The 13,784-nt window shown below is 29.7% G+C and overlaps 1 protein-coding gene across 1 annotated transcript; it reads left to right on the top strand.

The window, feature by feature from the left end:
• The first annotated feature begins 8,476 nt into the window (after positions 1-8,476).
• On the top strand, positions 8,477-11,734 carry LOC123915101 (cation/H(+) antiporter 24). The gene is made up of 3 exons (XM_045966252.1): positions 8,477-8,695; positions 9,150-10,157; positions 10,640-11,734. The coding sequence occupies exons 1-3, from the start codon at positions 8,477-8,479 to the stop codon at positions 11,732-11,734; spliced, it is 2,322 nt and encodes a 773-aa protein (XP_045822208.1).
• Positions 11,735-13,784: the final 2,050 nt, after the last annotated feature.

The following is a 13,784-nucleotide window of genomic DNA, read 5'->3' as shown; positions in this document are numbered from 1 at the left end:
TATACATGATAAAAGAAAACTGTTTGGGGTAAAGCCTTTATTTTATGGTCTACAAATTTAGTGTAACTCGTAGGATTGTCGAAATTGTTAGGTTAGACGACCGGAGTTCCAATTCTAGTTCTACCACTTTATTTATTTTATCAACTTTCACCTGATTAGGCTGATTTAATTTGTTTCAAATTATTTATCTCTTAATGGGTAAACCATTTTTTATTCTTGAATGTGTGATGTAGTGTCATATTGGCATATATATGCTCTAAGAAAAATATAAAAAATTATAATTTTATTAGTCTCTAAAATTAAGAATATGATGTTTTCAGCTTACCTTCCATCCATGTGTAATTATCTTGACTATATATATAAATAACAAATTTGGTTAAAAAAAAATAAAAAATTATATTATCATAAATAGGCCGATACTTAAAAATCATCATAAATTCTAACGATTATTGATTATACTCTTCCGAAGTAAAAATTCATCATCCCCTTTTTTCACGAGAAAATAATTTATATGATTCTCTTTATCTTTGCGACTAAAATAATGACGTGATTGATGTCAGTGTTCATTGCAAACTAGTAAAGATTTACTTATCGTTGCTTTAGTTTAATTATGATTTCTTTAAATCATAGTGATAAATTAAATTATTATCTTATTCATAAAAATGAAAAAGACCATTGACATAAAGTTTTGAATATTTTCATGTATTCACGTTAGAATTTACTATCCCTTAAATAAATGATGATATATATATATATATAATGAAAGTGAGGGAGTATCAATATCTTATTCTGAGAATGACAGAAGGAGAAGCTGTATGAATCATTGCTTTTATATTATGGTAAGACCTTAAATACTATTCATTATACTCTTTCGGGGTACTCTTTAAGACCTTAAATAGTAAGTTTTTTATAGAATTTTTATGAGAAAGCGTAAAGTCAACGCATTGAAAATTGTAATATTTGATTTTTTGAATACAAAATTTCTTTAAATAGATTATTTAAAGAGTGTCCTGGGGCACTCACTAGCAAGACCATTGTATTATTAGTATTCTGAAAAAGGAGTATTGAAAAGTAATGAGTTAGTTGGAGTTTTAATGGCGAGTTCTGAAGGTAGCAGTCTTTCTGTTTCTGGCCAAAAGCCAAACCCTACGTTGGAACCAGAAAGCTATCTAGGGTTTTCTACTATTCATTCAACTTCTGCAACTTCTTCAGAATTCATTAAGGACTTTTTTCATTCAATTATTGTAAATATTACAGCAGTATTAGTAGTAGGTTAGTTACTGTTGATGTTGACTTCTTTCCAACTTTTTTCAGCTCCCTTTGTTTCGTCGCTTTCCTTAACTTCCATTACATTTTCATAATCTCCATCATTAAACGTAACCACTTTCAATTTAATTGATTATTATGTGGATAGGATAGGATAGATAATGGTTAGACATTCTATCATAATCGTGTATACTCATCTGCCACAAATATAATTAAAATTGCATTTTTCATATTCATTGAATAATTGATATACTAATTTATTTGTATTGTAGTTTAAATACACCAGTTTTTCGATTAATCTTAAAAGTGCAATTTTGTTTATAGTTGTAGAAGAATCAAAATGATTTGATTTTCAATTACCAGTGCTTTTTTCGTGAAAACACGTCAAGCACAAATGGTAGTTGAACTTAAAATAGCATCCATTTCCACAAGAACTACACTTTAATTATATCATCAACGACGGTATCTATTTAGTACCAAGTCTTATACTCTTATTGGGTCTCCACCATTGTGAATGGTCTTAGTACACTTTGTTAGCATGGCCTTTTTAATATGTATAAGTACATTTTACCGTTATATATATTATTTGAGTATAGTATAAACCTCTAAAAAATGGTCAAAAAAGTGGATACCATTTTTAGTAAAATTTAAATTTTATAATAATATTTCATCCGTTCCAAGATGTAAGTTACTTTGAGAAAAAAATTTGTACCAAATTATAAGTCTTTTACATTACCAATGAAGCATTTAATGTTATTTTTTCAATTATTCAGTTTATCTTTCATATATCATTAATGAAGGACAATTTTGTAAACCAACTCATAATTTCTCTTTTCCATACAACATTAATTACATTTCTTAATTTGTGTAATTTGGCCAAAGTGACTTACATTTTGGAACGGAGGGAGTAATAGATAAATTTAAGGGCTAACCATTACACCTTACACGGTACTCCCTCCGTTTCATAATGAGTGAGCCAGTTGACTACGTCACGCATGCCAATGCATAACTTTGACGATTAATATTCTTAATTGTATAATAGTAAAAATTATAAAAATATGATATTTTGAAAATATTCATCGAGATGAATCCAACAACATCTTATATACTAATATTTGTTTTTATTTATTAGTAGAAAAATATGATTAAAGTAAAATATGTGAATAGTGTGTATAGTTAAAATGACTTACTCATTTTGGAAAGCAAGGAGTAAAAGAAAATAAATTAAGTGATTTTTTATAATTAAAGGAAACTTTGTGGTTGGCTATTATATGTTCTATTGGGAGCAAAGGTACAGTAGCTGTCTTGTTATACGGGAACAAAGGAACACCCTTTCATGTAATAGATCTCCTAGCTTGGTCTTTTATTTGTCCGAAGATAAAATGGTAAATGGTACTCCTTCGATAATTAATTATAAGCAAAATTTTAATTTTTTTTATTTAATAAAAAATTACTGTATTTGATCTATAATACTACTTTCTCCAGTTCTATATATAAGGAACACATTGAGAAAAAGATACAGACTAAGGTGGCTTTTTTTTTATTAAAAATTCTAAAATGTTATGTGTTATTCCAAAACTAACCTTGAGAATCTGTCAGTGTAATTAATACATAACATTGGAATAAATTACCTTTTATATAATTTAATAAGGGTATAAAAAAATTATCAATTTAATAAAGAATAAATTTAAAGAGTGTTTCTTATGAAAATAACCATTTTTTTTCTTCAAAGTGTTTCTTATATATAGGACCGGATGGAGTAGTATAGTAAGATTATTTAATAAATAACTAATTTATTTTATTACTAAGATGGATTAGTTTTTCAATGAATCTCAAAATTTGAATCACACTTTTAAAATGTTCGGTGTAAAAATATCGACATTGTCAATTTATATTTATGTTTTTATGGACAATACATTTGTAAAAACTATGATCTTAACTTTACAACACTTTAAATATTAAATGTCCATTTGAACTTTAAACAAGAGTATATTTGAACAAATAATAAATATCTTTTTTTGTTGATAAAAGAGGGCTAACGCCAACAAATAATAAATATCCAACCATAAATTTGTAAACTATTAAATATTTATAAACCAATAAATGTCAAGAGTCGTATAATTAATTACTCCCGTCGGTTTTATATATAAGAAAATTTTTACTTTTTAGATTCATCGTAGAATTAATGTATCTAGACTATAATAATATAGTATAAATACATTCATTTTACAATGAATCTAAAAAACAAAAGTTTTCTTATATATATGATCGGAGGGAGTATAAACTACTTATATATTACTCTATTTTCCTATCAACTGAATTAAGCTCACCGGAAGATATACTCCCTCTATCTCACAATAAGTAACATACTTGACAAAGAGAAAAATAATAATTTTATTAAATTATTGCTTCTCCGTCAAGTTTTGGTTATTCAAAATTTTAACTGATGCTACTAAAAAAAAAGTTACATTACTTGGGGACATCGTTGTTTTCATGGAGCTTTATAATTAGGGAGAGAGATAGATAATTGTAGTATTATAACTTCATTTTTTAGGTAAACAGTATTATAACTCTTTCTATCTCTAAATTTATTTATTTATTTTTTTCTAATATACTCCTCTGGTCCTATTTAAAATGAACATTTTGGAGAAAAATTTTGGTTCTTTTTATAAAAAACTTTGATCAATTTTCAAATGTTTTAAATATTCAATTTCACTTATGCTCTTATTTATTATGAAAGATAATTTTAAAATAAGTAAGTTAGTCGAATAAAGAGTAATTAAATAAGGGTATACATGGTACTACAAAAAAAAAGGGTATACACGGAATAAATTTAAATGTATAAGAGTATTAAATGAAAATAACTATGTTAAATGCGTTTCCTTGGACTTTGTAATTTTTTCAAAGTGTTCCTTATAAAAAGGGCCGGAGGTAGTATTTCTTATTAACACTGCTAATTTATATTAGAATATAAAAAAATAACATTAAATTTATTTAACACAATAGAAAATATAATAGCAATACATATATTTTTTTTTTTTGGTAAAGATAGCAATACATATTTTAAATATACTATAACAATTTTTTAATACCCATGATTATTAAATATTTGGGTCATGTTAAACGATACCTTCAGGGCAAAACTTTTGACCAAAAAAAAAATTAAAAAAACTTTATAGCATTAAATATACTACTTTCAAAAGTATATTAATACCATTTTTATTTCCTTAATCATTACATCTAAAACATGGTTTAATATTTCCCTAAAAAATTCTATAAGGATGTTGGGGGTATTTGTTTTAGAGACGAGGTATAATTGTAATTGAATAATTTCCTCTATTTGTATAGTAACATAGCATTGGACAGAATTTAATTCCACATGTATAGTGGGAGTGGCAGACCAACATGATTATGCTTGGTGAGAATGAATGATTTCTACCATCAATAGCTCAAACTTCTATGGGGAACAAAAGTCTTTTTTGACTGTAATACCAGCATTGTACTTCCGTTATTTTTTATAAGAAACAATGTACTCCCTCCGTCCTAAATTTAACGACACAGTTTATTGTTTCACGTATGTCGATACATAACTTTAAGGATTAATATTTTTCATTATACTATAGTAAAAATTATAAAAATTTGATATTCTGAAAATACTCATCGAGACGAATCCAACATCTTATATGCTAATATTTATTTTTATTTATTAGTAGAAAAATATGATCAAAACAATATATGTGAATAGTGCAATATAGTCAATTGTGTCACTCAATTTGGGACGGAGGGAGTATTCCCTCTAATCTTATATGTAAATAAAAAAAAATTAAAATTTATTTAATAATTAATGTATATAGTATATAATATAGATCAATTGATGATTGAATAAATTTAAAAAATGAAATATTGTAATAACTTATCAAACAAGAGAGTACATTTCTTTCTATGGAGTAAATTTGAAAAATAGAATGAACTAAAACTGCATGAAAACTTTTTCTATGGACCAAAACATTTTTTTTTACCGGCAAAACATGTTATTTTTTTTCAACTATATTTCAAAAAAATTATGTGCATAAATTTTAGTAGTGTGTATCATTCGGTGTAAGCTAAAAAAAATGACAATCATGTATTTCCTCCGTCCCAAAATATAAGCAAAAAGTGATCGATAAAAGTGAATGAATTTGGTCCAAATTTTTAACCAAATATATCAAGTTCCTTTGACTCATTTTTTGTTATATTTTTGGACGGAGGGAGTACATGATTGTATAGATCGCTACGGAAAGTGTGGGATCAACATTACAGTGTTTTTTAAAAAAATTCTGTACCCTGACACTTGCGGCCAAATTTAAGCTGCATTGTATTGAAAAAAAAAAAAAAAAAAAAAAAAAAAAAAAAAAAAAAAAAAAAAAATTCCTCTGAAACTATGATTATCTGCTGAAAATTCATTCTTCATGGGCCTACTTTTGATTGCAACTAATGGGTCCTACAATGGCCTATTTATCATGGGCCCTCAATGTGAAGGCTCTCATCGGCCTTTTACTGCTTTACACAGTGTTCATAAAATTATTGGGTCCATATGACAACCAAAACTCTGAAAAATAAACCCCTCAATGAAGAAATTGAGGAAAGAAATGAAGAAAATATATGTTTGTTAAAATATATTATGTGTGAGTTAAAGTTTTACATTGAATAGAAGAGTAGATGTTAAATACGGAGTAACATATAAGGGAGAGGATTATAAACTTAATAACTTACGGTTTTGGGAGAAAATATGGTGTTGAACTCACTTGTGTAGTTGCTCTTAGTCGAATGTATTGATCCAACTCAGTGAAACTCTCCTCATAGGCGGAGAGTTCGATTCGACTTGATCGAGGATTTGGTGTCCAACTCATCTTAACTAGATGTGTTGATCTAATTCCAAGTAACTCCAAGTGAAACTCTTCTTCATGGCCCAACAATGTTGATGCCAACTCAATTTTATAATATTTGCATAAATTTTATTTCAATAAGAGATTATTATTATTATTAAGTTGCTTAATTCACAAATATAATCTCTCTCTCTCATTGATATGAGGTATTAAGATTGGATGGTTCCTCCGGTGAGATAGAGTGTAATCTGATGGTGGTTATGAGCTTTTGGCACGGCGAGGAAAAGTACTTGCAAAAATGTTAACACTTTAATGTTCAAGTCTGTAACAACTCAAGATGAGTGTGTATGAATTGGGTGAATTGTGTGTAACTTGAGAGTAAGTGCATTGGGTATATATAAGAGAGGATATGCATGAAAATATGCATCTTTGTAGGTCTCATTGCGTGAGTGGAATTGAGGAACGTACATTCCATGTAAGTGTCATTTATACGATATGGGCAGTGTAGCATAAGGTAGTACGATGTGAGCTATCTGGACCTTAGGACATACGTGTTGGGCTTGCTTAGCGCTTAGGACAACTCTTTTTTAAATTAGGGTTTGCGTTGTGACTTACAATTGTATTTTGTATTCTTGACGTATCTTGTTCCTTGGGTAATTTACTCATAATAGAGGGTGTGTGAATGAGGATAAACCAAACTAAAAAAACTCGTGTTGGTTTGTGAGGACAATCAAGAGATCATAAAAATAGTATGATATGTTAGAAATGGTATTAGAGGATATCTCTCCCAATACAATGTGGTTCGGGGACGAACCAAACGGAAGTTGGTGGACATGTGACACCTACAACCGACGACGACATGGAGTGATCGGTGGTGCACAAGACATGTATAGACAATGAGCGACTCCTAGTAGCTTCCAATAAAAAAAATAAGGCACGTGAATGAATTGAATCTGTGTCATTATAAGAGGGATCCCGAAGCCTTGCAGGTATATATGAGACTGCATGGTTGAAGGATGACTTATAAGAATTGATTTGCACTACATTTATCAATAAAATACATCTTCTTTTTAGTAGTACACCCCATAAGAACTCCACAGTTAAGCGTGTTCGACTAGTAACACTCTTTGGATGGACGACCTTCTCAGAAGTTCCTAGAATTATGTTAATTTGTGGGGACAACCATCAATTCTTAAAATTAGTTTAGGCCTATATAGGAAAAAGAAAAGATAAAGGAAGTGTTACAAATAAGATAAATGACCTATATGGAAAATATATATATATATAAGACCAAAATGTTACAAATAAATAAGATAAAAAGACCTTGGTATAATTTTTCCTATTTATATATTTATGGTTTAAATGATGAAGTAATATAAGACAAACTAAAGTTTCTTAATATTAATTCAACCGAATAGAGTTAAAATTACTTTTTAACATAATTAAATAAGTGATGAATGTGACGCATGTCAGGGAGTCATTGTCGGTGCAAGCAACGGCTCTTGGCAAACATTTAGTTAAAAAGTGGGCACATAAACGAATCGAATCCACGTTGGACAGAGAAGGATCTTGAGGTTGTGAGATTCCATGGTTGAAGAAAGATTTATAAGAATTGATTTGCACTATCTATATTGACAATATGTTGTTTTTTGTTTTTTTTTAAAGCACATTCCTTAAGAATTCAATAGTTTAACATGTTTGACTTGAAACACTCTTTGGATGAGTGGCCTTCTCGAAAGTTCCTAGAAACTTAATATAGTTCATTGGTTATTAAAAAAGTCTAAGAGATATTAACTCATTGGTAAGAGTTTGACCTTGTAATCTCAAAGGATAGAGATCAAATCCCCTTGCTAACGATTGTAAAATGATCATTAGTATCACTTAAATCAAGAAAAATTTCTCTCTTTCTCAATTTTTCATATACAAAGATAATTGCAATAATATTAACAAAAACATTATAAAGGAAATATTAATCCAAATTTAATATATAACAAGGAAATATTAATCCAAATTTAAGTGTAATTAACAAAAAAAGTATTAAGTGTAATATTTACCTCACAAATAAAGAAAAAATAGTTAACCATTAGAATGCAATGAGAAGACTAGTTCTCCCACTTTGACGTATATCCACAATCTTCTCTAAGATATGTGTTTCTCTCTTCTCTCTCTCAAACAAAAACACACCCTTCATGAGTAATTTTTTGCATGTCCATGATTAATTATTTTCAAAAAAATTTCATACATGCATGACTCAAATATTCCCTGCAAATCGTTTGCTACAAACACCAAATAATGAATGACAACAACATGAATATTCTATACCTTCTCCTATTGTACAAGAAAAAATGGTGAAACATAGTCATGGTTCAACAATTTCTTCTATTTCTATTTTGTGTCAAGAACAATCAAATTTTCACCCTAGTGGTATCTTTTATGGTGACAATCCCTTAACTCACTCCTTCTCAATACTTATGTTCCACCTCATTCTTATTACCACCATCACACGTATTTTTCGTTTTCTTCTTAAGCCTTTCAAACAACCTATAATCATTTCTCAAATACTTGTAAGTTTTTTTTATCTTTGTAAGTTTTTTTATCATACATTCATCCTTTCAATTCTTATATCAAATTGTATTGTAATAATAATAGTAATAATATTAATAAATAATATTTATGTATAAAATCTTGTGTTATCGATGAAAATTAGAGACGGGAAAAAATCAAATTGATCTGTAATTTTGACGTTTTTAACATTTAGTAACAGAATAAGAGACGGATTTTAGGTTTTCTCTTCACTAACTTTTTGTCTCTAGTTTAACTTTTTCTAATAATTATATATAATTTGTTGTCTTGTGGAACATTTTTTTTTCATGTTAAATTTTGACGTAGTTGACACTTATAAACATAGTTAGCGATGAATTTCATGTTTTTTCTGTCGTTAATTCAACTTTTTCTTGTAGTTATGTATATGATATATTCTCAAATGTAACATTGTTTTTTCCATGTATAATTTTCTAGGGTGGTGTCATTGTTGGACCATCCTTTCTAGGACGAAGTAAATGGTATCATCGACACGTGAAACCCGAGGCGGCGCAATTCCTAATGAACAACCTAGGAATTATGGGGTTCATGTTCTTTGTATTTGTCTATGGTGTAAAAATGGATCCAAGCTTATTGAAAAAATCTGGAAAAATGCATGTATCAATAGCATTAACAAGCATAACAATTCCAACATTATTAGTATATATTGTAGCACTAAGTTTAAGAAAACAAATGGACAAAGAATTAAGTGCAATTTCATCAATAGGAGTAATAGCCGGATACTTAGGAATAACAGCGTTTCCTGTTTTATATCATGTCCTGAAAGAGCTTAACCTTCTAAACTCGGACGTGGGTCGATTTGCATTATCGACCGCATTAATCGGAGACTCAATTGGAATGGGTAGCATATTAGCATTTGAAGCAGAAAGACAAGGACAAACAAGAACAGAGAATGCTTTTTGGTTTATGCTTTCAGCTATAGCTTTAGCAACACTTTTGTTATGTTGTGTTAGACCAGCAATGATATGGATTAATAACAAAACACCAGAAGGACAACCAGTGGATCAATCTTTTATTGTTGCAATTCTTTTAGGGATTTTTGTGATGGGCTTTATAACTGACATGTTTGGTATAGCAATTGTTAATGGGCCATTGTGGTTGGGCTTAGCTGTTCCTGATGGGCCTGGTTTAGGAGCAACATTAGTGCATAGGAGTAAGACTTTTATGAATGAGTTTCTTATGCCATTTTCTTTCATTTTGGTTGGACAATATGTTGATTTTTTTGCATTGGGAGGTTCTGAATGGAAAAGCTTGAAACCTTTGTTTTTCATGGTTTTGACTGGTTACTTGGCTAAATTCTTTGTTACTTGGATGGTGGCAATGTATTGGCGTATGCCTTTTAGAGATGGATTAACTTTTAGCCTCATTATGAGCTTAAGAGGACAAGTTGAACTTATCTTGTTTGTGCATTTGATGGACAAAAAGGTAAGTAAGCTCCAATAATTTTTTTACATAATTTAGTAGAATAGTAAAATGGACAAAACTTGTAATATCATATTTACTATTTTTGTAGTAAAATGGACAAAACTTAGATGCAAGATATGGCTTTGAAGTAAGACAGATTTTTTAGGTTCATTGAGTAACTAATGTATTTGGTTTACAACATATTACATTTAGGTTGTTAGAAACTTGTAAATTCAACCAACATGGTGCGACATTGTTGGCAAATAACCGAGTCCCATTAAGCACATGGTCATGGATAGTTCCATATTTGACCAGTGTGTATGGAAGAACATTTGCTTAAATCTCTAGCTTCCGACCGAAGGATGTCTTATGCAATCAAAGAAACTTGAAAATTGCATAGGAACTATGAATATCTTTCAAGTATATAAATTTCTTTCTATGCAAAATAGCTAATCAAATAAGTACTAATCCAATCATTGTTATTTGTGTGCATGCTTATACAGGTCATCAATGTACCAGGCTTCACATTATTGGTATTAATGACAATGGTATTGACAGCAACTTTCACTCCTCTAGTCTCCATTATATATGATCCAACAAGACCATACATATTGAACCAAAGAAGGAACATTCAACACAATCCACAAGGTGTAGAACTCAGAATAATTTTATGCATTTTCGACACCGAAAATACGAATGGATTACTCCATCTACTTGATGTTACCAACCCAACCTCAACCACCTCAATTTCAGTTTCTTGTCTTAGACTAATTCAGCTTGCGGGCCGTGCTACCCCTTTATTCATCGATCACGCGAAACAAGAAGTTCCTCCAATATATCAATGGACACACACCATAAATGTACTTGGAAGTTTCCAACATATCAGAAGAGAGTTTATGAAAATCCAATTTTTCACTGCCGTGGCTCCCAAGCAATCAATGTTCCAAAACATATGCGAACTTGCGCTCGAACAAGAAGCGTCACTAATCATCTTGCCTTTCATGAATAGAGGATTTTATGACCATGGAACAAGAAGAACGGCGAATTCACAAGTCTTGAATCATGCACCTTGTTCTATTGCAATTCTTGTTGACAAAGGTAATCTTCATATTACCACGGTAGGAAATTCGACGCAGCAGCCTAGAAATCGGTTTGCCGTGTTGTTTCTTGGAGGTGCTGATGCTAGAGAAGCACTTGTTTATGCAGATAGGATGGTTGCGAGCGAAGATGTATCGCTTACCGTTATACGGTTTCTTTCTTACAACAATGTAGGGGATAATGAAAGGGAGAAGAAGCTTGATGATGGAATTGTGACATGGTTTTGGGTGAAGAATGAGATGAATAGTAGAGTTGTGTATAGAGAGGTTGTGGTTAGGAATGGTGAAGAAACCATTGGAGCAATTCAAGATATGAATGATGGTGATTATGATCTTTTGATAGTTGGAAGAAAACATGGGATTAACCCTGCTATTCTTACAGGGTTATCTGAATGGAGTGAAAGTGATGAGTTAGGACTTATTGGTGATTATGTTAGTTCTAGAGATTTTGATGGCTCAGCTTCTGTTTTAGTGGTACAACAACAAGTCCTAAGAGGTTAAAATTAGTATTTTGGGATAATGGATCTCTTCCCATCTAAATTTTCCGCAGTGAAATCTCAGTCATTCATTTATTTCTACTGCACGCGGAGGTGACCTTGATAGGAATTTGTTAACCTAGAATTAAGATTTAAGACAATTTTAAGTCACCACCCATTAGATAGATAGATATATAGCTTAATTAAATAGATAAGTGTGAATAGTTAAGATTTAGTTTTTAGATGAAGGCATGTTCAATGTACTTTAGAAAAGAATAGATGTTGTAGCTTATTTGTAGACTCAAGTTAGGTACCCTTTCCTTCATATGAGTGAATAGATAAATGTGGAAAAAAACGTAGTTATTTTTTGTTTGGGTTATAAATGCAATATATCTACCAACTGTTCTACATGTGAAATTCTCATGGAGTAGATTTCTTTAGGTGTAAGAATGTTTCTTAGTGAAAAGAGACATTGCAAATTTTATATATAATATTGTTTGAAATGAATAATGCTAAGCAATGAAATTAAGAAAAATAAAATAAGAATAAACTTAACCAACATTGTTGTGTTTAGCAAAAATTGTTCCCACAATGCAAATAACAAAGGTTCAAATCATAGGAAGAAGTGTTCATATTTAGTGTTAAATAGTGTATGTTGGATAGAAAGAAGATATTTTCCGTCTAGGAAAATGATTTATGACAATCTAAAGTTTAATAGAAAGATAAGTAAAGTTTACTAAAAAATTGTTCAGCTCATTAGTCACATGAACTGAATAGTTACTTGAACTCGCTTTTTTTCGATCAATTTATTTCCAATCAATTTATTTGGTGAGAAAATTTGTGAAAAAAAAAAACCCAACAACTTCAAAATATTTAGGAATAAATATTTTAATCCAACTCTGTTGGTTAGAAAGTAACGAAATTCAAAATATTTGGGGTTATGTTAAATGTTTTTCTGATGTATGTTAAATGTTTTAAAATCCATAAATCATTTGTCCACAAAGAGACTACTACTTTTTTTTATAGAGAAATTTTCATGTAAAAAAATAAAATAAAATCTCTTCACAAATATACTCTCCATCCCAAATTATAAAAAAATAATAATAATTTTAAACATTTTAAGAAAAGCAAAACATGATATTTGGGGTATAATTTTTTGTATTTTTGTTAAAATAAGATGTAAGTAAAAATGTCTCATGTAGCTCAAATGACAGCTACCTAGGTCATTATTGTTGAGGTTGATTGTAAAATCTCACATCGTCTAGTTTCTTAAATAAAGAAGGAGGTTAAAAAATAGCTACCGGAGAAGTCTCACATTGCTTAGAGTGGTGAAGCAAGGGGAAATCAAAGCTATATATTGGACTTAAGTTCTTTGTTTTTCTCTTGTACTCTTTTATTAGAGTATTGTGAGATGTAGTTAGGTATTTGCTTTGGAGAGTATTTGTGTACTGGGGGTCGTGGGAAGGTTGAGGGAAATCTATGTGTTGTAACAATTTTCACATACTGATATTCTCTTGTTGTTGGATTTGGAATTTCCACGTTATATTTTTGTGTTATAATTATTTTCTTTTATTTTCTCTATGCCTGTTTTTCCCAACAACTATTGGAGTAGCCCGAGTACGAACCCCGGATTTCACGTTTCTCCACATTTAAATGTGTGAGTCTTGCCAATAAAATGTAAGTAAAAATAAATTAAAAAATGAAAAAAATAAATTAAAACATAAAACATCGTCTTTTTTACTTATACTCCCTCCTTCCTAAAATGAGTGAGCCATTTTGACTATATGCACTATTCACATATGTTATTTTGACCCTATTTTTCTACTAATAAATAAAAACAAATATTAGCATATGAGATGTTGTTGGATTCATCTCGATTAGTATTTTCAAAATATAATATTTTTATAATTTTTACTATTATATAATTAAAAATATTAATTGTCAAAGTTTTGCATTGGCATGCGTGATGTAGTCAACTGTTTCACTCATTGTAACACGGAGGGAGTAATAATTTATAATAAAGAAAATAAATTGTTTTTTTTTTCTTGTTTATAAATTAGGACGTAAATCAGTTT

The sequence above is a fragment of the Trifolium pratense genome, linkage group LG3 (assembly GCF_020283565.1).
Source record: "Trifolium pratense cultivar HEN17-A07 linkage group LG3, ARS_RC_1.1, whole genome shotgun sequence".
Classification (NCBI taxonomy): domain Eukaryota; kingdom Viridiplantae; phylum Streptophyta; class Magnoliopsida; order Fabales; family Fabaceae; genus Trifolium; species Trifolium pratense.
The sequence above is the reverse complement of the archived record's forward strand: the minus strand, read 5'-3'. Positions and strand labels throughout refer to the sequence as shown.

Coding starts and splice junctions, on each gene's coding strand:
- LOC123915101 (XM_045966252.1), top strand. CDS start 8,477: ATGGTGAAACATAGTCATGGTTCAACAATTTCTTCTATTTCTATTTTG. Junction 8,696..9,149: donor TAATCATTTCTCAAATACTT/GTAAGTTTTTTT, acceptor ATAATTTTCTAG/GGTGGTGTCATTGTTGGACC. Junction 10,158..10,639: donor TGCATTTGATGGACAAAAAG/GTAAGTAAGCTC, acceptor ATGCTTATACAG/GTCATCAATGTACCAGGCTT.